This window comes from Antechinus flavipes, chromosome 2 (assembly GCF_016432865.1).
Source record: "Antechinus flavipes isolate AdamAnt ecotype Samford, QLD, Australia chromosome 2, AdamAnt_v2, whole genome shotgun sequence".
Lineage (NCBI taxonomy): Eukaryota > Metazoa > Chordata > Mammalia > Dasyuromorphia > Dasyuridae > Antechinus > Antechinus flavipes.
Genome location: NC_067399.1, coordinates 142,159,906 through 142,185,472, shown reverse-complemented (window position 1 = coordinate 142,185,472; position 25,567 = coordinate 142,159,906). Strand labels below are relative to the sequence as shown.

At 34.4% G+C, this 25,567-nt stretch overlaps 1 protein-coding gene across 2 annotated transcripts in view; it reads right to left on the bottom strand.

The window, feature by feature from the left end:
- Nucleotides 1-25,567, bottom strand: part of PPP3CC (protein phosphatase 3 catalytic subunit gamma) — a 123,101-nt gene that overhangs the window by 9,240 nt on the left and 88,294 nt on the right. For both annotated transcript variants that reach the window (XM_051975702.1, XM_051975703.1), the window contains exons 7-11: nt 18,920-18,997; nt 18,740-18,834; nt 3,097-3,222; nt 2,189-2,266; nt 179-260 (exon numbers count right to left, since the gene is read on the bottom strand). In XM_051975702.1, the coding sequence (XP_051831662.1) occupies nt 179-260; nt 2,189-2,266; nt 3,097-3,222; nt 18,740-18,834; nt 18,920-18,997 (459 nt within the window). The remainder of the gene's footprint in view (nt 1-178; nt 261-2,188; nt 2,267-3,096; nt 3,223-18,739; nt 18,835-18,919; nt 18,998-25,567) is intronic.

Below are 25,567 nucleotides of genomic sequence, written 5' to 3'. Positions count from 1 at the left end.
GGGGGTTAGACAGGAGAAAGAGGATACTATTATATCTTTCCACTGTAACCATGAATGCAATGAAAACTTTACTTTTCAAAATGTAAAAAACAAATTAAATGGCCCAACTCAATTTGTTTGCATTTATTAGTCAAATTTGAATCCCTCTTTCTGTTATATATTACAGTTGAGGTCTTACCGAAGAACTGAAAATACTCGTGCCATCTTTCCAATAGCCCTGATTTTATTTTTGATGATCTCCTTACGAAGTGATGCAGCTCCTGAGAACAGAAAGAGCAATTAAGTTAAAAGTTCTCCATTTTTTTTTCTTCTTTTTTTTTGAGGGCCAACAGATTGCTTCAAAAATAACAAAACAAAACAAAACAGGTCAGTGTGAAGAATCCTGCTTTAACTAAAACAGATTTAAAAATAAAAAGAGAAAGGAAATCAAGTTATTTGAATAAAACCCTGGGGAGGGCTAAGGAAATCAGAATCTGAAAGAACAAGAAACAAAATAACAGGAAAGGATGAGATTTTTAAAAAGAGAGGAGAGACAAAAAAAGAAAGAAAAACTGGATGGGTCTGTCTCACGTTAAGATTTTCTTGATGGATCTCAACAGGCAAAGGATAACACATAATAAAACAATGTAACACACATTTACATACATATGCACACACCTCAAAAACATAAAGACACTTGGTGAAACAAAGTTCTCCTGATTGCTGATGGACATCTCGAGATGCAGGATTGTGCCTGCCAAATGGCAAGTGATCATTCAAGCAGGTTCTTCTGCATGTAAACACAATGTATGCTATCCTGAACTTAGTGGAAATGCCTTTATTTCTTTAATCCCCACATACACGTGAACTGATGAAATCTTTTTACACTACAGACAACTATTCATACAGAATTGTGGGAGAAGTATAGAATGTGTGTAAGATACTTTTTGAAGCCAAAAAAAAAACTCATAAAAACAAAACAAAACAAAAAAAGAGTGCAAGGCCTTATGGTCTTTTGTCATCCGAGGTTCATGAAATAATTCAGGCATTACAAGCCAAACGTCAGATCTAACATGCACTGAAGGTCCAGGCATGCATCAGATTACCACATTCAGAAGTCAGAAACAGAAATATGATATCATCCCTGCAGCTTTCAATATCCTAAAGAATCATAGCAGGATTCACACACACAAAGCATTTATGTTAAAATAAAAAAGAGATGAGAAAGGATGGAGAGTCTGCTTCAATTATCCAGCTATCAACTATTTAAAAAAAAAATATTCCACGGGTTCTAGTGGTACAGGCAGCATGTATAAAGCTATTAGCACATTCTAGTTGGGTACCTTTCTGATAGCTTGAAATGTAGTGATCTTCAGGGAGAAGAGACACCAAGAAACAAGGAATGAAGATAGAAATATGAGAAGAGAAATTTAAGTTTTCATGAGAGGGAGAAAAAAAAGTCAAGAGGAAATGTGACAAGGGCAATGGGACAAGCAGCTCACAAGAGACATTTTCTTGTAATGTGAGTAGGATAGCAAATTTCAGACTTCCTAGTTACATATACTTTGACTTTATAGTTTTATGTAAATGGTATGAGATCCTTCAATACGCTTTCTAACATCACAGAACATTAAAATAAGGAGAAAAAAAGAGCAGATAAGCTTAACATTCACAAATTTAAAGTAATGTAGTAGTGAGAAGCAGCAGCAAAGACAATAATCTGGACTTTTACAATGGAATCTCAACTAGTCTGCTTAAATTAGTTGAAACATCAAACTATTAAAGTCAAAATCAAAATCCTTCTAACTAGGTTGAATCAGTTAGCTTTGCACAATGTAAAATTCAGTTTTGTGATCCCTCCTAAGGCTGGCCCAACTGCACAAATGTATGCTTCTGGAAGGGATATGGCTAGCTTCATGCAATCTATCTCCACTACTGAAAAATAATTCAAAGCATTCATAATATACAGCAGGTCCTCTGTTCTCTCTGTATAAAGGGGAGCACACTTCCTTACAACATGAAGCAATTCCTCATTTCTCTTTATGTAGATACTATAAGTTGTTATTGAACTTCATTGTGAATTCAAACAAGATTGACTATCATATACTAAGTACTTAAATATTCTGGGCTAACTTTGTCAGAATCATATCAAGAACACTCAGCATGATATCCCCCAATGTGGTTTTTATTAAAGACAATCCAAGTTTACCTTCCAGTGTCTCCTCACCATCTGAAATCAACTCATCATCAGAGCATATGTTGAGAATATTAACCAGCATCTCGGTGACTATGAGAAGAGATAAAAAAGAAAAAAAAAATTAAACACTTAATATGAAATAAACTCTAATATTAAATATCTCATACAGATACTCCAAATTATGAAAACCAAATATCTCCTGTGATCCATTATAATCTCCTCAAAGAGTCTACCAATCATTTAATAATTAATAAGTTAACTTTTCAGAACACCTTACATTGATCTACATAGAGAGAAAAAAATTTGATTTAACAATAAACTTGCCAAAAGGATTATGTTTTATAGGTACATCAAATGCAATAATATAATTCTGAAAATACAAGAGTAATTATATTGTTGCATTTTTATGGCATCTTACAGTTGAGATTTCATCACAACAACTTTGTAAAAGAATTATATTTTGGAAAACTTAGAAGTGTTCCATAAATGTTGGTAATTACTACTATTGTCATCCCAATTATACAGATGAGAAAATTGAAGTTAAAGGGAAATGATTTGCAAGATCATGCAGTTCGCATGAGGAATGCATAGAATATCCGAACCTAGGTATACTGATTCTCATGTTCAGTTAGGCACATGTAGAGACTTTATTACTTTTAGCTACTTGATCAGTTTGGAGTTTGCTACTTTAAATAGCTATTACAAATAAATCAAATGTAATCCACTACAATTAAAACTAAGGATCAGTCAAAACACTAGATATACCTAGAATATACAGCAAAGAAAATAAACAAAAAAACCAAAACCCCAATTTTCAATAATGAACTGAATTGAATGAAACAAGGGCTATGAATACATATTACTTTGTGTTTAATCACTGATTTAGGCACAGGGAGGTCTGGATAATATATTTATCCTACCTTTCTCTCCAACAAAAGGCAAAGACCATGTGAAGACATCCATAAAGTTTGGAAGCCAATAGGGGTGTGGAGAGAAGTTAAACTGTCTGATGTTCATGATATTATTCTCATATTTCAGTACAGCAGCTGAAAAATAATAAAGCAAGAGAATGTGGGTATGTTAAGAATATGCCACAGCAAATGTTTCTCTTTATGTAGTTTTAAACACATTACCTATAATTCAAGTTATTTTGTTTGTAAAGTCTAAGACTTTTGATCGGAAATAAGGCTCATCATAATTTACAGTAATTCATCTTCTTAGTTTAACTATCCCAGGGAATTATGCTACCTGCAGAGTCACTGCAATAGAACTACAAAGGATGAAAAGCAATACAATAACTTTTTAGTTTTTTCTTTCTAAAAAAATTTAATATTTTCCCCCCAGTTACATTTAAAATAATTTTTTACATTTATTTTTTAAAACTTTAAGTTCCAGGTTATCTCCCTTATCCTCCACCCCCAATTAAGAAACCACATGCAAAGTTATGCGAAACATTTCTATAAAAGTCATATTGTGAGAGAAAACATAGATTTCCCAAACTAATGGAAAAAAAACCCTCAAGAAAAAATAAAGTTTAAAGAGAGGGAAGATGGAAGGGAAAAAGAGAGAATGCTTCAATTTATATTCAGACATATTCAATTTCTTTTCTGAATATAGATAGAATTTTTCATCATAAGTTCTTCAGAGTAGTCATGGATCATTGTACTACTGAGAATAGCCAAGTCATTTTACAGCTGGTCCTCCCAGAACATTGCTATTATTTTGTATACAATACATTTCATTTTGCTTAAGTTCATGGAGGACTTTCTAGATTTTTTTCTGGGTGTATCCTGCTCATGATTTCCTATAGAATAATAATGTTCCATCACAAACATATACCACAATTTATTCAGCCATTACCCAATTAATGGTCATCCCTTCAATTTCCATTTTTTTTTTTTTTGCCCTGAGAAGACATAAATATTTTTTGTACATATAGGTCATTTTCCTTAAAAATTTTTTTTTTTCCTTTTGGTATTGATGCTTAGCAATGCTGTTAGGTCAAAGTATATGCACTGAATTTATAGTTCTTTAGGCATAGATCATATCTTTTGATCATTTATCAATTGGGGCATGGTGGTTGTTGTTGTTTTTTTTTTTTTTTTAATAAATTGACTCAGCTTCTTCTATGTTTGAGAAATGAGGCCTTATCAGAGAAAATTGCTTCAAAATTCTTTTAACAATTATTACTGTATTTTCCTTCATTTATTCTCACTTTCCTTTCACCTTGTCCCTCCTCAAAAATGTTTTGCTACTGACTACTTCCTCCCCCAATATATCCTCTTTTATCACCCTCCCTCCTTCCTGAACCCATTCCCTTTCCTATTTTCCTGCAGTGTAAGATAGATTTCTATACCTACATTGAGTGTGTATGCTATTTTCTTTTTGAGCCAATTCTGATGAAAGGTTCATTCACTCCTCTCCTCCCCTCTATTGTAAAAGCTTCGTCTTGACTCTTTTAAAATGTTAGATAATTTACATAATTTTATTTCTCCCTTTCTCCCAGAACATTACTTTCTCACCCTTTAATTTCATCATTTTAAAAAAGATATTATCCCTTCATATTCAATCTACACCTGTGCCCTCTGTTTATATCTACTCCTTCAAATTGCCATAATAAGAAGAAAGTTGTGATGAGTTACAAGTATCATCCTCCCATGTAGAAATGTAAAGATATCATTTTCCTGATTACCTCCTCATGCTTCTCTAGAGTCCTGTATTGGAAAATCAAATTTTCCATTTAGCTATGGTCTTTTCATTATGAATGTCTGAAAATCTTCTATTTCATTGAATGACCATCTTTTCCTCTGAAGGATTATAGTTAGTTTTGCTGGGTAGGTGATTCTTGGTTGTAATCCTAGCTCTATTGTTCGCCAGAATACCATATTCCAAGCCATGACTCTTTAAAAAGTAGAATCTGCTAAATTTTGTGTTATCTTGACTGTGACTCCATTATACTTAAATGGTTTCTTTCTGGATATTTTCTTCTTAATCTGAGAGTTCCAGAATTTGGCTATGGCCAAATTAGAAGTTTTCATTTGGGTCTCTTTCAGGAGGTGATTGGTGTATTCTTTCAATTTGTATTTTACCCTCTGGCTCTAGAATATAAGAGTAGTTTTCTTTGATAATTTCTTGAAACATGATGTTCAGGCTCTTTTTTTTTGATCATGACTTTCGAGTAGACCAAAAATTTTTAGATGATCTCTCCTATATCTATTCTCTAGGTCAGTTGTTTTTCCAATGAGATATTTCATTCCCCCTATTTTTTGTTTCTTTCTTTTCTTTTCTTTCTTTCTTTTTTCTTTTTGGTTTTGCTTTATTGTATCTTGATTTCTCATAAAGTCATTAGTTTCCATTTGCGCAATTCTAATTTTTAAGGAATTATTTTTCTTAGTGAGCTTTTGTGTTTCCTTTCTCATTTGGCCAATTTTTTTTTTTTTTTTTAAGACATTCATAGTACTCTCGATTTTTTCCCTAATTTTTCTTCTATCTCTCTTATTTGATTTTTAAAATTCCTTTTGAGCTTTTCCATAGCCCAAGTCCACTTCTTACTTTTCTTGGAAGCTATGTAGAAGCTTTGACTTTATTTTTTTCTGAACGTGTGTTTTGACATTCCTTGTTACTATAGTAACTTTCTATGATCAGAAAATTTTTTTTATTGTTAGCTCACTTTACTAATTTATTACTCAGTTTTTAGTTCTTTGTTAAAGTAGGGCTCTGTTTCCAGGATGGACCAAACTTCAGAGGTTTTGTGCAGCTGTTTTTAAGACCTCTTTTTAGGGACCTGACTACAATTTTACATCTCTTTTCTGCCCAGTGTCCCTGCCTCACTGTAGTTGTAAGAGCTAGTGTGCTAAAGCAATAGAGTCTTGCTTAGCTGGTGCAGGCGCTGGGGCTAGGGCTGCATTGGCATGGTCTATGCTAAGATTGTGCACTGGACTGTCACCCTGTCGCCACAAACCTTTTCTGCTGACCTTCTAAGTTCTCTTTGGTGTCTCTGGGCTGAGAGATCTGGAAGCCACCAGTATTGTCGCTGATTCAGAGGTCCTGTTTTGCTGGGGTCAGGGCCAAGGCTGGGGTTGGGGGCCGGGTCTATGCTGGGATTGTGCACTAGGCTGTCACCTGTTTCCACAGACCTTTTCTGCTGACCTTCTAAGTTGTCTTCAGCTGGAAAATGTTCTCCATTTTTTTGGGTGTTCTGATGTTCTAAAACTTGTTTAGAGTCATTATGTAAAGAAGTTAGAGTCATTTGGAGGGAGGAATTGGGAAAATTCCTGCCTTTTCAATTTTATAGCTTTTTACAGTAACTGGCTGAAGTTAGAACTACACTTTAAAAAGCCTTATTTTATATTAAGTAAGCCTGTTTTGCTGTTCAGTCTTAATGGGAAAAGATTTGGTTTTCTAAAGGGTTATTACTAGACAATTATTAATTCACATTACTGATTGCAAACTGTTAAATCATGGGGAGTAATTTGAAAACAAGGTTGTTTCTATGAACAAGTGAAAAGGTTCTCTCTCCCCCCCCCCCCCATAATCGTGATATTGTTCCTAAAGAAGAGATGTAAAATTTCAACAAGTTCATGTAGTTGCACACATTTTAGTGATAGTTTAGAATATTAAAATAGCAGTCTGTCCTCATTACAAGCAACAGTTATTACTTGCTACCATTACCATACTAAAAAGATAAAATAATCTCTCAGAAAGTACAGAAAAGGTGATTATCTAGCACTCATTTTTGTTAATGTGAAATTACTCATAATGGCATAGTAACCTCTATATCTAAAAGTTAATGAGTATCTATGTAATACTAAGCATTGTAGAGATTATTTATTCTCATTCTTTCTAAGTATGATTTTTTTTTGGTAAATTTAAAAAATTTTAGACTTAAATACAAAGTCTTTTTGTTGAGAAAAGAAGGAAAAATTGCAGATCTTAAGAGAGGATTCAACATAAAACAAATTTTAATTTCAAGAAAATCTGTTCAATAGACACTAGTTTCCAGGGCTGCCCAGCTTTTTTTTTGCTTCCTTGTTTTCTTTTGTTCTCTGCTGTGAACTTTTCCTTCCTTCTGCCACCCCAAGAAGGCTGCTTAAATTAAGCACAGATAAATGTATGTACACATAAATATCACACATATACCCTCATAAACATATACGTAAGACCATATTATGTTTATTTACTCTATCATCTGTTTCTCTGAAGATGGATAGTATCTTCTTCCATAAGTCCAAGATTTCTGTTTTTCTAAATCCACCAGCTTATCATTTTTTACATCAACAATATTCTAACCTAGTAACATACTATCTGAAAGGAAGTTTCTATGAAAGTTTCCCTCCAATTTTCTGCATTCTTTCTGTTCTTTGCTATATATTTTATTTATACAGGAAAATTTTAATTTAAAATAATCAAAATTACTCTTTTTATTCACCAATGATGCTCTCCCATTATAATATCTGCAATTTTTTAAAAACGGTATTTCACGTAGGTCATGTGTCCTTACACTACATAGAAGACAAACGAGGGAGCTGGGCCACAGGGGCACAGAACCTTAGTGTCCATTTGGTATAACAAATAAGGGAAGGATATAGAAAAGCAACCATTAAAACAGGGATTGACAACAATATTTTAGCTTCCAAAGGGCAAAAATGGGATTAAAAATAAATGTATGTATTTCATTGTGAGGCCTAAGGAATAGTTTAGGAAAAAAAGAAAATGGGGAGCAGAAAGGTTGGAAGTGACAGAAGGAAACACTTGGGAGTAACGGCAGAATGCTACCAGTCAGTATTTTAGTGGCTACTCAGCATTTCCTAAGAGATGCTTAGGAATCAGTAAAGAAAAAGGGAGCAATTACTGAATAAGGATGGTAATGGAAAAGTCAAGTGGGAAAAATTGTTTTATTGTTTTAAGAGAGTCCTTGGCACAGACTGCTTGAAGACTGGAGTACCAAACACACAGAGCTAAACTAGACTTGAAAAACTATACTGTAAGCAACAAGAGTAAGCAAGGCAGTGTACTATCTAGTGCTCAAACAAGTGAGCAGTGAATTAATATAAACTGCTACAAAAATTGGAGGGAGATATTCAAACAGTAGTTTGAAGACAGATATACTACCAAAAATTTGAGGACGTTGTAACAATTTAAATACTGAATGTGTGAGGTAAGTAATCTAAGAATGAAAATAAATTCTTTAGTATGGAAGAAGATGAGTTAAGAGAGGTAAGTGTGGATTATTGAAAAGAGTGCTGAACTTGGGAGTCAGAAAGAACTGGGTTGAAATCCTATCTCTGAAGCTCTTAATTTCTCTTGGACTTAGTTTCCTCATCTATAAAATGTAGGGGTAAATTAGATGGTCTAAAGTCCCTTCTGGTGCTGAGTCCTATGATTCTGAGTAGGGGACAAGCCATATTACACACAGCTGCCAATCTATCTTACTAAAGTACAATTTGATTATGTCACTTCCATACTCAAGAAGCTTCAGTTGGCCCTCTGCCACATTCAGGGTAAAATACATACTTAACTATGTGTCACTTTAAAACCCTCACACACTGGCTTCAAACTACACATTTATTTATTTTGGATAAAGACTTGGAATATCATCTGCAAAGGGAGTCCCTAGTGAAGATCCTCCCCTACCAATGCAGATTTGCATATCTTACAGTCCTCTGAGGCACTGAATGGTTAACCCCCATGACCAGTGTCACAAAGTCAGTATATGAAAGGTGGAACTTGACATTGGTATTTCTGATTCTAACACCAGCTTCCTAGCCACTATTACCTGCTACCTCTTTCCAACCTTTATAAAGTAATTATATTTCATGCAATGACTGATTAAAAAAAAAAAAAGCCCAGAAGAGAACTGAGATAATGAGTCACTAAAGGACTCCTTCCAAAAAAGTGTTCTAGAACTTAACTAAATAAATTGTATATATTATCAGGATTTCTTGATGTGTTGGGCCTCGGGCAGATGAGGGAGGGAAAGAAAAAATATTTGGAACACAACATCTTTTAAGAATGCATGTTAAAAACTATCTTTACAGCTATTTGGAAAAATAAAGTATTATTTAAAAAAAATAAGTTTTATGCATAGCTCAATATCAAAGAATTTAAGTTTGAAAAGTTTCTATAGTATACACAATTTATTTACATGGAAAAAAAACCCCAATAAACTAACTTTTCCCAATAGCAAATGATAGGTGATTAAAAATGAGAACAGGCTGAAAAACAAAACACTAAACATCTAAATGAGCACTGCCCTTTAAAAATAATAGTAGTGGGGCAGCTAGGTGGCGCAGTGGATAGAGCACCAGCCCTGAAGTCAGGAGGACCTGAGTTCAAATCTGACCTCAGACACTTAATACTTCCTAGCTGTGTGACCCTGGGCAAGTCACTTAACCCCAATTGCCTCAGCAAAAAAAAAAAAAAAAAAAAAAAAAATAGTAGTAACCCAATTGTATGCCAACAAGTCTGACAATCTAAATTAAATGGATGAATATTTACAAAAATACAGATTACCCAGATTAACAGAACAGGAAATAAAATACTTAAAATAGTCCCATTTTAGAAAAAGAAATTGAAGAAGCTATCAATGAATTCTCTATGAAAAAATCTCTAGGGCCAAATGGATTTACAAGTGAATCCTACCAAACACTTAAAGAACAATTAAAACCAATATTATGTAAACTATTTGGAAAAATAGGCCTGGAAAGACCTACATGAACTGATGCTGAATAAAGTGAGAAGAACCAAGAGAACACTATATACAATTATGAGACTGTGATGTATCAACTGTGATAAACTTGGCTATTCTCAACAATACCATGATTCAAGATAATTCAATAAACTTGGGATGGAAAATGCCAATTACATCCAGAAAGAGAACTATGGAGAATGAATGAGGATTGAAGTATAGCATTTTCACCTTTTTGGTTGTTTTCTTTCTATTGTTTTCTTTTTCTTTTGGTCTGATTTTTCTTAGACACGCACAGCATGACAAATATGGAAATATGTTTAAAAGGACAGCATGTATTTAACCTAAATTTGAGTGCTTGTTGTTTGGGGAGGAGAGAAGTAAGGGAGGGAAAGAGGAAAAGTTTAAAGTTTTACAAAGATGAATGTTGAAAACTGTCTTTACATGTACTTGGAAAAATAAAATACTGAAAAAAATAATTATAGACACTATCTTATTCAACACAATTCAACAAACCTTTACAAAGCACCTATCACGTTTGAGGCATTATGTTAGGCACTGAAAATATAAAAGAAAAAAAAAGTTCACATGCCTCCTAGAAACTTACATTCTACTGGAGGGAAGGAATATGACACGTCTGGGCAAATCTGTAAAATAGAAATATTATCTACAGCACTTACCCTTGATGATTTGGAAGATTAAGTGATACTATATAGAGTCACATAAATGTTAGTTATTACTATTAAAGAAACAGAAACTAACATGAAGAGAAAATGTGCATGCCTTCTTCTGTGCATATGAAAGCTAGATACCCAGAAGAAAAGACAGAAAGGGAGAAAGAGAGAGAAGAGGGAAAGAGAGAAGGACAGTGACAGAGAGAGGGAGAGAGAGAGGGAGAAGGAAAGGAAGAAAGAGAAGGAGAGAGAGTCAGACAGACAGACATGCATGAAGTGGGTAGAGTAGAGACAGAGAGGTAAGGAAAAAGCTTGACTTAAATACATGTACATGTGATGAGCTTTGGATCTACTATCCCCTGGGACAACTCTTTCTATCTATCCTGTAGCTGAACCTTTTTATATGAGTGGTTTCCCTCAATTAGAGGGAATTTTTTGAGAATAGGGACTATTTTACTTTTCTACTGGCATACTTAGCACTTAGCACAGCACTTACATATAGAAAGTTCTTAATCAATTATGGAACATAATCTGTCCATCTTCCTTCTCCACACCAGGGTAGCCTCCCTCCCCCAACAGATAAAATTTAGTCATTTTGAGCTTCTCTCTAGAAGACCTTTCTAACAACAGGTAGCCTCCATGACACTAACACCACTCAGATTTCTCAGTACAATGTCCAACTCAAACAAATGAGAACTACCCTCCAAGAGCATGTTAATTCAATTTTACCTGGGCCAAGTAATGGGCCTAAGCCTTTACCAATCTGGTGATGCTGTATGTATAAAAAATTGGCAAAAGGCCCAAGGACATTCTCATTCCCTGAATGGAAAGGTCCTTTTAAAATTATACTTGCTACTCTCACAGCAAACTAGAAGGGCAACCCACTTGGACACACTAGACCAGAATTAAGGCAGTCCCTGTTTCCTCAAAAGACCCTGGACCAAATACAAGTCAGCAGTTCTACTCCCCTCACTTTTTAAAATAACTTTTTATTTTCAAAATACATGCAAAGATAGTTTTCAACATTCACCCTTGCAAAATCTTATGTTCATATTTTTCTCCCTCCCATCCCTCTCCCTCAGATGACAAATAATTCAGTATAGGTTAAAACACGTGCAACTCTTCTAGACACATTTCCACATTTAACATGCTGCATAAGGAAAATCAGATTAAAAAAAAAAAAAACAAGAAAGCAAACAACAAAAAAGATGAAAATACCATGTTGTAATCCACATTCAGTCCCCACAGTGCTTTTTCTGGATGTAGATGGCTTTTTCTATCACAAGTCTATTGGAATTGGCCTGAATCACCTCCTTGGGAAATAGAGCCACATTCATCAGAATTGATCATCACATAATCTTGCTGTTGTCATGCACAATGTTCTCTTGGTCCTACTCATTTTACTTACCATCCGTTCATGTAAGTCTCTCTAGGCCTTTCTGAAATCATCCTGCTGACTGTTTCTTATAGAACAATAATATTCCATTACATTCATATACCATAATTTATTCAGCCATTCCCCAACTGATGGGCATCCCACTTAGTTTCCAGTTTCTTCCCATTACAAAAAGGGTTGCCACAAACATTTTCGCACATGCTATACTTTCTTTTTAAGAGACATTATCATTATTGACGAACCCTGGATCAAACTATTGCTTTTTGCCATCCTCCTACTTTTTCACCCTTTTCTTCATCTTTTTCTGATGTTCGCTTACTCTAGGCCCCTTGCTTCCCCCTAGAAGACCTGGCTTATTTCCCTCTTGGCCCCATTTGCCCTTCCACCCTTCTTGCTTATCCTAGTTCCCTCCTTTTGCTCCTCCACTCATTATTTTGTTTCCTTTATGGCTAAATGATTTTTATAAGTTAAAGTACTCTCTGCTATCCCCCTCCTCATTTCCCTTGATGAAGCAGCAGCTTGCCTTTCCAGCAGCTGGAGAAGAGTGATTAAGATCTCCTTTGTGCTATTCTTCATCCCTGGCTAGCTCGAGTTAACAGATGACAGCATCTATCCCTATTCCTTGATCCTGTTTTGTTTCCCAAAAGTAAAGTGGAGAAATGGAATAGGCCTCAGCAGGGCCTTTGTTAGTTTCTGTGTGGGCAGCTAATTGCAGGGGGCAGAAAAAGAAGATGTTATTGCCCACTCAGCCAGGTGCAGGAGGCCTGGGTACTGCTAAAATTTTCAAAATCTGGGATCTCAGGAAAGACTTGTTAGAAACCAGATGTTTCAAAATCTGGGACCCCAGAGAGGCTTTGATTAGTTTCAAACTTTTGAGAAATCCTAATAGTTGAAGAGTAACCTCCCCTGGGAGGAGATAATCATTGCTTTATTCTATAAATACCCATCAGTAGTTACTTCATCTGATCAATCTGTTTCTTGATGCTGTTTTGCTCCATCTGCTTTTATGACAATAAAGCCCCTTCTTTTGAGAAACAAGTCCAGTCTCTTGGTAATTCTTACTGATTGAACTTCCAATACAAACAGTACTGTAAATCAGAGGTGATTGGGGAGGTAAAGGAGGGAAGTGGCTATGGGGAAATTCTACTGTTAAGATGCAGAATTGACTGCAGTGGGTAAAAGACTGAAAATGAAAATCAAGGATAACCAAGATTGTGGAGCTGAGCACAAGGATAATGGGATTTTCTGTGGTGTTTCTTTTCTTCTTTAAAATATATAATAATGGTTTTTTTGGGGAGAAGGTAGGTTTCTCCAGGGAGGTTTTCTTGGAGGCAGTCTTAGTTGCAGTTGAAAGTAATAATCACCCAAAACGCAGCCAGGTGATAAAAGTTCAGATCTTTTATTGTCTCTAATATAGCCCGGTTAGCTTAGAGGCCTCCGAATGTCTCCAAATCCAAAAGTTTTGTCCTTCAGCCTCTGCCTCTGCTTTCTTCAGCCTCCAGCCAGCACAAAGATGGAATGAATCTCTTGTCTCCTTCACTTGGGGCTTGGCTAGCTTTCTGGTGAATCTTTCAGACCAGCTTGGTCTCAGTGGGGGGAGTGCAGGAGCCACCAACCACAATGGTGTGAGATGAAGATGAATCTGGTTGTCCGCTGAACTCTCGACTCGTAGCTTCTTCCTCTGAAAACTCTTCTTCTGCCACCAGCCAGCCAAGTGGAAAATATTCTCTTGAATCACTTTTCACTGGCATATATGTGACTCTTCTGAGAGAATGGGATTATGGGTTTTCTCCCATAGGGCTCTCGGGCCCTAAGAGCTTTAAGGGAGGTGTGAATTCAGTTATCTCATACTAAACCCTGAAATTTCCCAAACGTGTGAACTCCAAGGAGTAAAGGTAAGTACACAAGCATTGTATCAATTAGTACCTTGTTTTGGGTTCTGGCCCAAAACATCTTGTAAGATCAGATCAATAATCTATCAACTCTAAAGAGTTAGCAGTTTGTAAAGATTCCAACAATTTTCAACAAAAGTTTATAGGAGAAAAAAGAATGAATGGATCTGCTGAGTCTGAGATGTCAATAGGACATCTAAGAGGAGATGAACAGTAGGAATAAGTGATTAAAGATTCGGGAATGAGATTAGAATTATTTCTATTAGAGAATTTATCTACATAGAAACAAGGACTGAACCATTAGAACCTGATGTAATCACCAAGAGAGACTAAAGAGCACAGATTTCTAAATGCCATACTAATATTCCTCCTACTTACAAAAACAAATCTAGTAGCCCAGTTCTCCACTTTTCATAAACAATTTACAAAGACTGACAGGGGCAGATATGTCCAAGTAAGCATTCAACCTGAAAAGAAGCAAGTTAGATCCTATTTGTGTATAACCATATCAAATAATCATGCTGCTGTATTTACTGTCAGCTAGAGTAAACTGGCTGTGTTCATCTTGCCACTGCTGCCTTTGATTTGAACTTTGTTTCCTTTTTTAAGGCATGGGCATGTGGAAATTAGGTACTCAGTAATTTTGATTACACCTTTATGCCATGGCCTAGAGGATCTCAGACGTCCCCATCACTTGTATGGAAAACTGTGTTATGAGAGAACTTTGAGGCCACTTATAACTTAGTGGCTGAAGATGAAAGATGGATGATCCAAGAAAAGAAAATGAAAAGAACAGTCAGAAAAGTAAACGAACTAGTAGAGAACAGTGTCATATAATTCAATTCTAAATACATTTACTGAGCACATACTATGTATGAGGCTGGGGTTACAAAGGTAAGAACAATACAACCCCTCCCATTAGATAGTTTACTAGAAAGAGACATGGAAACAGAGAAATAATCAGGAAGGAGAGGTAAAAGTGAGAAAGAAGCCCATTTCAGGTCTGTAGGACCAAATGAGTAGAGATAGAAAGTCAAATATAGGGAATAGCTAGTAGAACAGTTTGATACACAGAGCACAGGATTGAGGAGAAGGAATAGGTAGAAGCTAGATTATGGAAGATGTCAGGTTGAGGGATTATTCTAGAACTGCTGAAGATTTCTAACTTGGAATATGATACAGTCAGATCTGTATTCCATGAATATCAATTTGATAACTAGGTGGAAGAAAATTAAGAGAGAAACCGATTAAGAGGCTATTTTGATAATCTAGACCAGGGGTGATATTAGGGAAGAAGCTATCTAAGTAGAGAAAAAGGGATGGGGTAGAGTTGACCAAATAACTGGGTTGGGGGAAAAGGGGATATTGGTCAGGGGCAGGGGAAAAACAAAGAATACCTCCAAGAATGGTGGTGTAATCAACAGAAATGGAGAAGTTTGAAAAAAGAATAGGTATAGGGAGAATACAGATCTCTTGAATCTGAGATGTCTGTAATTATCTATGTAGAGGAGTCCACCAGAAAAAAGGAAGTGGATTTTGTCAAAATATACAGATAAATTAAGAAATGGATATTAGATTTGGTCAATGTATTCAAAGTTGTGAGAATAAGAGCTTGAAGCTAAGGATTAATGTGGAGAAGCCTTAAATAATTTGGCCTCTCAATTCATCAACTTCTTTAACTTCCATTACCAAGATCTTCAATCCACTTAAGCTACCTATTGGAATAATTAATTTTAGCTCTCAATACTATCCCAAAATTCCTCTCTCTGTTCATAACTATATTCTATTTGCCCATCTGCTTTACTCTTACTAAATTTATCTTTATCCTCATGACTATTACTTCAAGACACATACACACACTCACTTTTTCTCTCTCCTTCTCCTTCCCTCCCTCTATCTCGCTCCCCTTCTCTGTGTCTGTCTGTCTCTCTGTGTGTGTCTTATTAGTCTACCATACTACTCTGGCATCATTCATTTCCCTTTCCAATCTAAACTTCATGATGGACTAAACTCAATTATATGGCATCATTTTATTCTTTAATCCTCTGCCTTCTTTTTCTATCACTTGTCAAGTACAATCCTTGCCACTTCTTCATTTTGACTTACATCTTTGCAGATAAATGCCACACTGAAAAAAAGCCATGGAACTTATGAATAGGCCGATCATACATTTAGACTATCCAATCTCAACTGCCTGAGACAAACACTGACCACTTTGATAATAGGAAGGAGAAACAACCTAGAGGCTAGAAAACTGTGACAAAGAGCTTGACAGAATGCTATAGATAAAAGGAAGAGAGGTGACAAATGAAAAGGAATTATGGCAGATAATGGTGACTGATTGAAGAAGGAACCCCCAGCAATGAAAGTGATGGACACGGATGATGTGTTTTTGGCAAGATTTAAGGAAGAACAAAGGACAAAAAGATGTACTTTAAGTCACGAGTAATTGACAAAATCTAGCTTAGATTTGTATCTCATTCTTCTAACTTCTAGACCAATACTCAGTTCATGATACCATTCTATCTTTCTATACATCTAATAGTGCTGCATTGTTCAAATAATTTCTGGAAACTCCCCAAAAGTCAATTAAAAACTTCCCACAAGAAAGTAAGCTTTACAACTTTAACATTAGAATTCATTTTTGATCTACATTTTGAAACTGTATTGCTTGACTTGTCCACCAAATTTGCCTATAAAGAACTTCTGGCTATTTCCAAAAATCAAATCCATGCTCGAAGAAAAAAAATTTCCCAGGATTGAGAACATTTTTAAAAAATGTATTCAAGGACCTAAGGGCAATTCCAGAAATGTTTTGAGCAATGACAGTATTGCTAAAGTGTATAATTTTCTAATTTGACAACTTTGAAGAAAACAATATTTATGTGGTTCTATAAGTTCTGGTCTATTTGTTATTTTAAGAAATAGATGACTTTGTGCACAGCTGAAGAACTCAGAAAGAGACAGCACTCAGAGGAGGAGCTCTTGACCTGATAGAGATAGAAATAACAAGAAGAGAGGGGCAGGCCTTGTGATTTCACTAATGTAGATATGTCTGAATGAGGGAATTCCCTTTACTAAAGAAGGATGGCACCTCAGCTACAGTCTCCACAATTAGGAGAGTTGTCCATGGTTTACACAGGGGTCCTCAAACTTTTTAAATAGGGGGCTAGTTCACTGTCCCTCAGACTTTTGGAGGGCTGGACTATAGTAAAAACAAAAACTTTGTTTTGTGGGCCTTTAAAGAAACTTCATAGCCCTGGGTGAGGGGGATAAACATCCTCAGCTGCCGCATCTGGCCCACGGGCCGTAGTTTGAGAACCCCTGGTTTAGAGGCTTGCCAAAAAAAACATACGCACTAAGTATTAGACTTGAACTTGAACCTAGATCTATGGGATTCTTCAAAACCAACTTCTAAATTCTGTTTTTCGATCATGTCTGAGACTCTTTGTGACCCCATTTGGGACTTTCTTGGCAAAAATACTGGAGTAAGTCATTTTCTTTTCCAGTTCTTTTTACTGATAAGGAAATTGAGGCGAAAAGAATGAGGTAGCTTTCCCAGGATCAGAAAGCTAGTGTCTGAGATCAGATCTGAACACAGGAAAGATGTCTTCCTGATTTCGGGTCCTTGATGCTCTATCTACTGTGCCACCTCACTGCCTTTATTCTGTTAAAAAAAAAAATATGAATGTGCAAAAAATGTTTGTGGCAGCCCTTTTTGTAGTGGCAAGAAACTTGAAATTGAGGGGATGCCCATCACTTGGAGAATGGCTGAATAAATTATGGCATATGAATGTTATGGAATACTATTGTTCTATAAGAAACAATTATCAGGATGATTTCAGAAAGACTTGGAGAGAGACATTCAGGACCTGATACTAAGTTAAGAGAGTGGAACCAAGAGAACATTATACACGGCAACAACAAGATGGTCAATTCTGATGGATGTGGCTCTTTTCAACAATGAGGTGATTCAAGCCTCTTTCAATGAGATTGTGATGAGAGCTATCTATATCCAGAGAGAAGATTGTGGGGACTGAGTGCAAATCACAACATATTATTTTTCGCCTTTGTTGCTGTTGTTGTTTGCTTGGCACTTTGTTTTCTTTCTCATTTTTTTTCCTTTTTGATCTGATTTTTCTTGTGCAGAAAGATAATTGTAGAAATGTGTATAGAAGAACTAAATATGTTAAACATATATTGGATTAGATGCCATCCAAAGGAGGAGATGGGAGAAAGGAAGGAAAAAAAATTTGGAACACAAGATTTTGCAAGGGTGAATATTGAAAATTATCTATGTATATGTTTTGAAAATAAAAAACTTTAACAATAAAAAAATTTAAAAAACATATGAAATTCATATATACAGGATTTTCAGAGCGGAACGGATCTCACAGATAAGCAATCCCAAAACCTATATTTTTAAGATGAAGAAAAGAAAGATCTTCCCAAGTTCATATAGTCAGCTAGCGCTAGAGCTAGGACTGGAAGAGATCAACATAATAACACCTATACAATGCCACTTCTGGGAATTCCAGAAGGGCAAAGAGAGCTTGGCAATTCAGAAGTATTAAGATACTAAGAAATAACTTATTTTGAGTGAGGCCACTCTTTAAATATAGATGACATTAGACTGAAAATAATAAATTATGCTGAGCCATATGAGAGAGCCAACAAGTGCAAAGACATGGAACACTAAGTTTTCTAAATCTAAGTCATGTACTCTCCTTCTTTTGAAACACAAAAGAAATCTACCTTCATTACTCATGGTCTTTCCTGAGGTTCCAGCCCAGCAATTTTGAGGATACTGAAGTATAGCAGAGTAATTAACAACACCCTAGATACCATACAACATAGATAGTATTCATATTTACCCATCAAAACTCAAATCCAAACCCTGTCATATTCCTTTACCTTTGTTGTTATAGACATCTAGGTAATTTGGGGCAGAGAAAATTGTAATGAGTGATGGAAAGCCTGTTGTCTGGCTCTTCCTATACATTCGATACCTGGAAAAGAAATGACAGCCTGTCTGTCTTGTTGTTAAAAGAAAAACTCTTCAGTGACACTTGATGCAGTTCTAGTATCACTTACCCGGAATCTTGAGCTTCATGGGCTCTGATTACTGATAACAAACTATTGCTTTGCAAAAATTCACAAACTGCAGGATAACTGAAAAAAAAAGTTTTTAGAAAATATATTAATTCTGAACTGAAACAATTCCTTTTAGAGTAAGATGGGATGGGATAAAATCATAGCATAGATTTAGAAGCAGAAAGAATCTTAAAAGCTATCTAATCCATGTACTTAATTTTATTAAAAAAATTTTTTTTTCAATGAACAAAAATCCATTCTCCTTCTTCCTACAACAAGAGGGGAAAAAACCTTTATAATATACATAGTCAAGCACGAAAACTCTCACTATTTGCATATTTTAAAAAAACCTCTCATTCTGTACTGAGTTTATCATCTCTATCAGAAAGTACACTCCATTTCATAAACTGAGGTCTAAAGAGATTATGTTACTGTTTTGATTTTAAACATCTAATGTAAACTAAGTTATATAACTTTAATGAGACCTTTGGCTTTGTAGAGATCTATGTGATCAATTTATATTTTGGCCATTTAGTACGGTCATTCCCTATAAAATATATAAATTAGGAGGATTTATGTTCATTTTTTTAAAAAGGCGAAATAAACTTTACAATATTCATCTTCATCCTCCCTTTTTTTTCTCTCACTAATTCTTTTACCTTTTGCAATATGACTTCAGACATTAGTCAATTCAAACTTTCCAAAGTTACTAATGAGCTCTTAAAGTTCTATAGAGATTCTGAATACAATTTCTATTCCTATCTCTTTCTGCTGAGTTCTGCTGGCATAAAAGCTGCAGATTTCTGTGGGTTCATTTTACTTTTAAAAAGAAAAAACCAGCACAACTGATCAATATATTGAAAAAGTCCAAAAATATGTTCCAACGTGTAACACCTCTATGAAGAGGTAAATTGGAGGTATCTTCTTAAATCTCTTCTTTTAGTAATGCTTGATCTTTATAATTTTGTTAAAAATCACTTCTGATTTTTGTTGTGTCACTGTTCTTTCCATTTACATTGTTGTAGTTATTGTGCATATTGTTTTCTTGGCTCCACTTATTTCATTTTGCATTACTTCATGTAGATTTTTTTCCATGTTTTTCTTTATTTATCACATACGTAAATTCTTATTCCCCTACTTAACAAACCACAATTTGTTTAATCATTCCTCAAATGATGGGGCATCTATTTTATTCCAATGCTATCATAAAAAGTGGTGCTACAAACATTTTGGAGAATGGGGATTTTCTTAGAGGTATATAAGTCCAATAAAGGGACTTTCTGGTTCAAAGCTTGTGACTTTTTAGTCATTTTATATTAATTCCAATGTGTTTTCCAAAATGGCTATACTATTGTCACAGCTTCATTAACAATGTACTATTAATGTGGTTATCATTTCACAGCCCTTTCAACAATGACTACTGCCATTTTTTGTCATCTTTCCTAATTTGTAGAATGTGAGGTAAAACCTCAAGCTTGTTTTGATTTGTATTTCTCTTATTATTTTTTCATGGAGCATTTTTCCATGTGGCATGAGTACTTCATAAATTTTTTTGAAGAACTATTTGTTCACATCTTTTGACTAGATATCTATTGAGGAAAAACTGCTAGAATATATATATTTAATTTTTTAAAAAATGTATCTTAGATTCTAAACTCTTAATAAAAAAAATAATAAAGTTTTATTGTCCATTTGGCAGCTTCCCATCTTAGAGGCATAAAATTTTTTTCTGTGCAGCTTTTCAGTTATATGTAATCAAAATGACCTATTTTATCTTTTATAATTGTTTCTAGCTCTTATTTAGTTAAGAAAACATCTACACATAGCTATGAGAGATATACAATCTGCTTCTTTAAAAGTTTTAATAGTATATGTAGGTTTATTTTTTAATTTTTTTAGTTGAATCTCTAGAATTCTCTAATTAGGCTAGGCCATCATATCACCTGCAAAAAGTACTGTATTTGTTCTTCACTTATTCTCTTAATTTTTTTTGGTCTTATTTGTTTACCTCTATCTATATCAAATAACAGTGATGATAATGGGCACTCTTGATTTATCCTCATAGCATTTTGCAATTACCAATAATGTTGACTCTAGCTTTTATTTGGATAGATATTACTTATAATGTCATGGGCTAGGTTGAAGCAGATAGAGAACTGAGCCTGAAGACCTGAGTTCAGACACTTACTGTGTGACCCTAGGCAAGTCTGCTTCAGTTTCCTCCTCTGTCAAATGATCTGAAGAAGGAAATGGCAAACCACTCCAGTATCTTTGCCAATGAAGAATTGGAAATGACTGAAACTAAACAAAAATAACTTACAGTATTAAAAGTTCAGTTGTTCTTATGGTTTTTAATGGAAATGGGTATCTACTGATATAATCACGATTCATACTGTTTTCACTATTTTCATGGTATATTATGTTTATACTTTTATTAATAGTGAACCATGCTTTCCTGGTATAAAAACCTGCTCATATGATAAAACTGTTTTTGTATTTTATTATAGCTTCCTTGTTATAGGAAGCTATATGTTAATCATTATTTTTATATCAGTGATACATTATGGATATTGATCTATAATTTTTTCTAATTTTTTTCCCCTTAGTTTGGCTATCAAGATTATATACCTGCAATATAAAAGGAGTTTAATAAGATTCCCCTTTTTCTATTTTTGCAAACAGCTTACCCTTACAAAGTACTAGAAATATTTGTCCTTTGAATGTTTGACATAATACACTTATAAATCCATGTAAGCTTGGCCTTTTTCCTCTTGGAATTCAAGAGGCTCAATTTCTTTTTTCTAAGATTAGGTTTTTTAAAAAAAAATTATCTATTTCTCATTTTGTCAGTCTGAGTATTATATGTTTATAAATGTTTATTTTATTGAATTTATGAATTTTATTGACCAAAATTGGACAAAATAAGTTTCTAATAATTCCCTTTACTTGATTTGTTGTACATTCTCCTTTTTCATTTTTGATACTGGTAATTTTGTTCTCCTCTTTCTTTTTTATCCAATCAGACTGATTGATGATTTGTTTATTCTTTTAGCACTTAGCACAGTACCTGTCACAAAGCAGGCATTTAATAATGTTTATTGATTGATCTATTTCATTATTTCTTCAAAAAAGAAAATCCAGTTCTTATTGTATTTATCAATTCAACAGGTTTTTGCTTTCATTTTGGTTAATCTCTTCTTTGATTTATTGACCTATTATTTTGTTGATAAAAACAATATTTAAATATACAAAATTTTCCCTAAGAAATATTCTGGGAGCATTCTAAAAATTCTGATATGCCATTTCCTTTGAAGTCATTTATTTTTCTATTAACTTGTTTTTTGATTTATCAATTTTTTAAAATTAAGTTTTAAGGCTTTTAAATTGATTATTCAACTGTCCTCTATTTGATTAAAATGAATTAATTTCATTTGACACCAAATCTTCTGAATTTTCTCCATTTTTGTATACGTTTCACTTCATGCTCCAATTATGATAAATAAGTTTTGTGCATTTCTCTTTCATTTTTGTTTTCTTTTCTAGTATATCCCCTTTTATTTTCAAGAAAACAATCAAACCACTCCTACTCTCTCTGTTCATCTTTTTAAATTCCCCTTATGACCCTTGAAATCATTAGGATAGGGAAATAGCTTTCTTTCTTTATCAGAAGAAGGACTTCATCATTATTTAGTGCTTGTCCAAACGTATTTATTTTGCTATGTTTCTCTTGGCTTTTATATTTGCATCTGAAACTTCTACTCAGTTTTGTTTTTTTCATCAGGTATGCTTAAATGTTATCTATTTCATTAATAATCTGAATTTTTTTTTTCTCCTTACAAGATTGTATTCAGTCTTGCAGGATAAATTATTTTTTGGTTTTTGGTTTAATTATTTTTTGTCTTTTCAGGAATCACATTCTTAGATTTTCACTTCTTTAATAATTTTGTAGGTTTTATGTGATCTTGACTAAAGTTCCTTAGTACTTAAGCTTTTTAGCTGTTCACATTAACTTTTCTTTGATCTACAAATTCTTGATTTCTATTAGGACATTTTTGGATGTTTTCATTTTGGAGATTACTTGATAGCCAATGGATTCTTTCCTGTTTTTATTTTGTCCTTTAGTTTTAAATGGATCTGTGCGGTATTCATGATTTCTGAAAATGTGAGATCCAAACCTATTTTGGGGGGGAATGCTGGGGCACAGGGTGGGAAAGAATAAGCTGTGGTTGGCATAAAATCTTATGATTCTTAAATTATTTCTCCATGAATTGTTTTACAGGTTAATGCTTTTTTGACAGTAGGTACATTATATTTTCTTCTGTTTGTTTTTTCAATATTTTGATTTTATTTTAATATTTCTTTTCTCCTGAAGTTATTCGGTTGTTTGATCCATTCAAAATTTCAGGGAGTTGCTCTGATACTTGGATAAGGTTTTCTACTTTCCTTTCTGTTCTAAGCTATTTATTTTCCTTCTCCTTTTGGTCAAAGCTCTTATTTCACCTATAATTCCATTTTAAAAAATCTCTCAATTTATTTCTTCCAGGTACTTCCATAGTTCTTAGTTAAAGCCATTTTCCTCCCTGAAGTTCCACTTATAGTTGTTAGGGAATTGTTCTCTTCTTGTGGGTTTATCTCTGGGTTACTGTTTGACTCATGACATTTGATAATGTTCTGTGCCATCTTTTCCTTATTCATGTTTCAAAATCAGTTCCTGATTTGGGACTCTGTATCAAGATTAAGCTCCATTCATTCACAAAATTATTAAATAGAGTGGACAGGCTCTTTTTTGATCATGGTCTTTTTTTTTTTTTTTTTTTTTTTTTTTTTTCTTTTTCTTGGATTCCTGCCATCAACTTCCATTCCCCAGAAGTATGTGCTCAGAACTCTGTGTTTGGTTGTTTCCAGTCAGGATGTTTCTGCAGTGCTCTGTCCCTGCTGGGGTTTCCCTATTCCAGCTGTTGAAATTCTCTTCAATCCCTCCAGGGGATTCCCTTGTTTACCTGTGCTCATGCTGGTTTCTCTGGCAGGATCTCTCATCTAGTATTCATAGCTTCTGGCTGTCTTTTTCTTCAAACTTGAGCTGGATAAAGGAGCTTAGTGGATTCTTGATCACGCTTCAATTTTGTATTCTTTTTAAGATCATTGCTGAAGTAAAAGTGGGAGATTTGGTTTCCACTAGGACATTTCATATATCTATATTAACCAGAAATTTGAAGTCAGTCAATAAGCCTACTATATGCTAGGCACCTTACTAAGTTTTGGGGATACAAAGAAAGGGGAAAAACAAATAAAAAACTACACCTCCAAACACTCCCTAGAAGCTCATGATCTATTTGGGGCAATAGCATACAAACAAGATATATAAAGGATAAACTGAAGATAATCAATAGAGGGAAGGCACTAGCATTAAGGGGATTCAGAAAGACTTCTTACAAAAGACAGGATTTTAGCTGGGACTTAAAGAAAGTTAGGGAAGTGAAGAAATGAAGAGATGAGGAAGGAGAGATGTCAGACATGGGGGAGAGTGAGAGAAAATTCTGGAGTTTAGAGATGGAGTCTCTTGTGCAAGGGATACTCAGGAGGCCAGTGTTACTGGATGGCAGAGCATGAGGAAGGGAATAAGTTATAAGATAATTTTATTATCATTATTTTGCTTCTATTTATTAATGCTGTGTCTTGTTTAAACATAATCTCCTTGAAAGCAGAGATTATTTCATATTTTTTTCTATATCTCTGCTATCTAAAACAGTACCTTCTATATCACAAGCACCAATGCTTATTAATTGCTTGTTTTAGTCTTCTTCCAGCAATATGCATTTGTGAAAAGGTTCCCCTTCATATCGACATAGGTAGAAGTTCTTCCTTCCCTCCTAGCTCCAGTTTACATGCCACCCAGAGACAAATCAATTAGGTTACTTGGGGAGACATGATATGGGAAAATTCTTAATGTGTTCTTACAAATTTACAAACATTTAATATCAGAAGACTAGTCATTAATGTGTGTCTAGATGTGCTAATTTCCAAAATCCTAGGAGAAATAGTTTTCAAGTCTTGCTTAGGACACACAAAAGCCTTAAATCTGACTTTCATGCCACTTCCACTTTCCTCCTCACTTTATTTCTCACACTCACCTCCACCACAAGAAGTGATCTTTCTCTTTTCTAAATTGTCTCTCTAATTTGATCTTTCTTCTGCACTTAAAGACTCTGCCTTACAATTATTTATGTCTTTTCTTCTACTAGATTGTGACCACTTTAAGGGCAGAGGCTGTCATTTTATTTTTCTATTTCCAATTCCTTGTATATAGTGGGCATGATGAATATTGAACTTATGCAAGAGCAACATATACAATGCTTGAATAGGAGCATATCAACAGAAAAATAATAATAAAAATAATAACAAATCTCCATATTTATTTAGCATCCTAAAGTTTACAGATCATTTTTCTTACAATAACCTTGTGAAGTTCACTTCCATTCTATTTAAAAATTTAAGAGCAAAGGACTAAAAAAACCATGTGGTGAGTATCAACATCAGAACATGACCTTTAAAACTGTGTGCTGTAGGAAAAAAAAATAAAAATATATGATTCTAGTGAAAGGCAACAAGTTTAAATGGTTTCCTGAGTGTCAAATTTTTTTTAGGGAA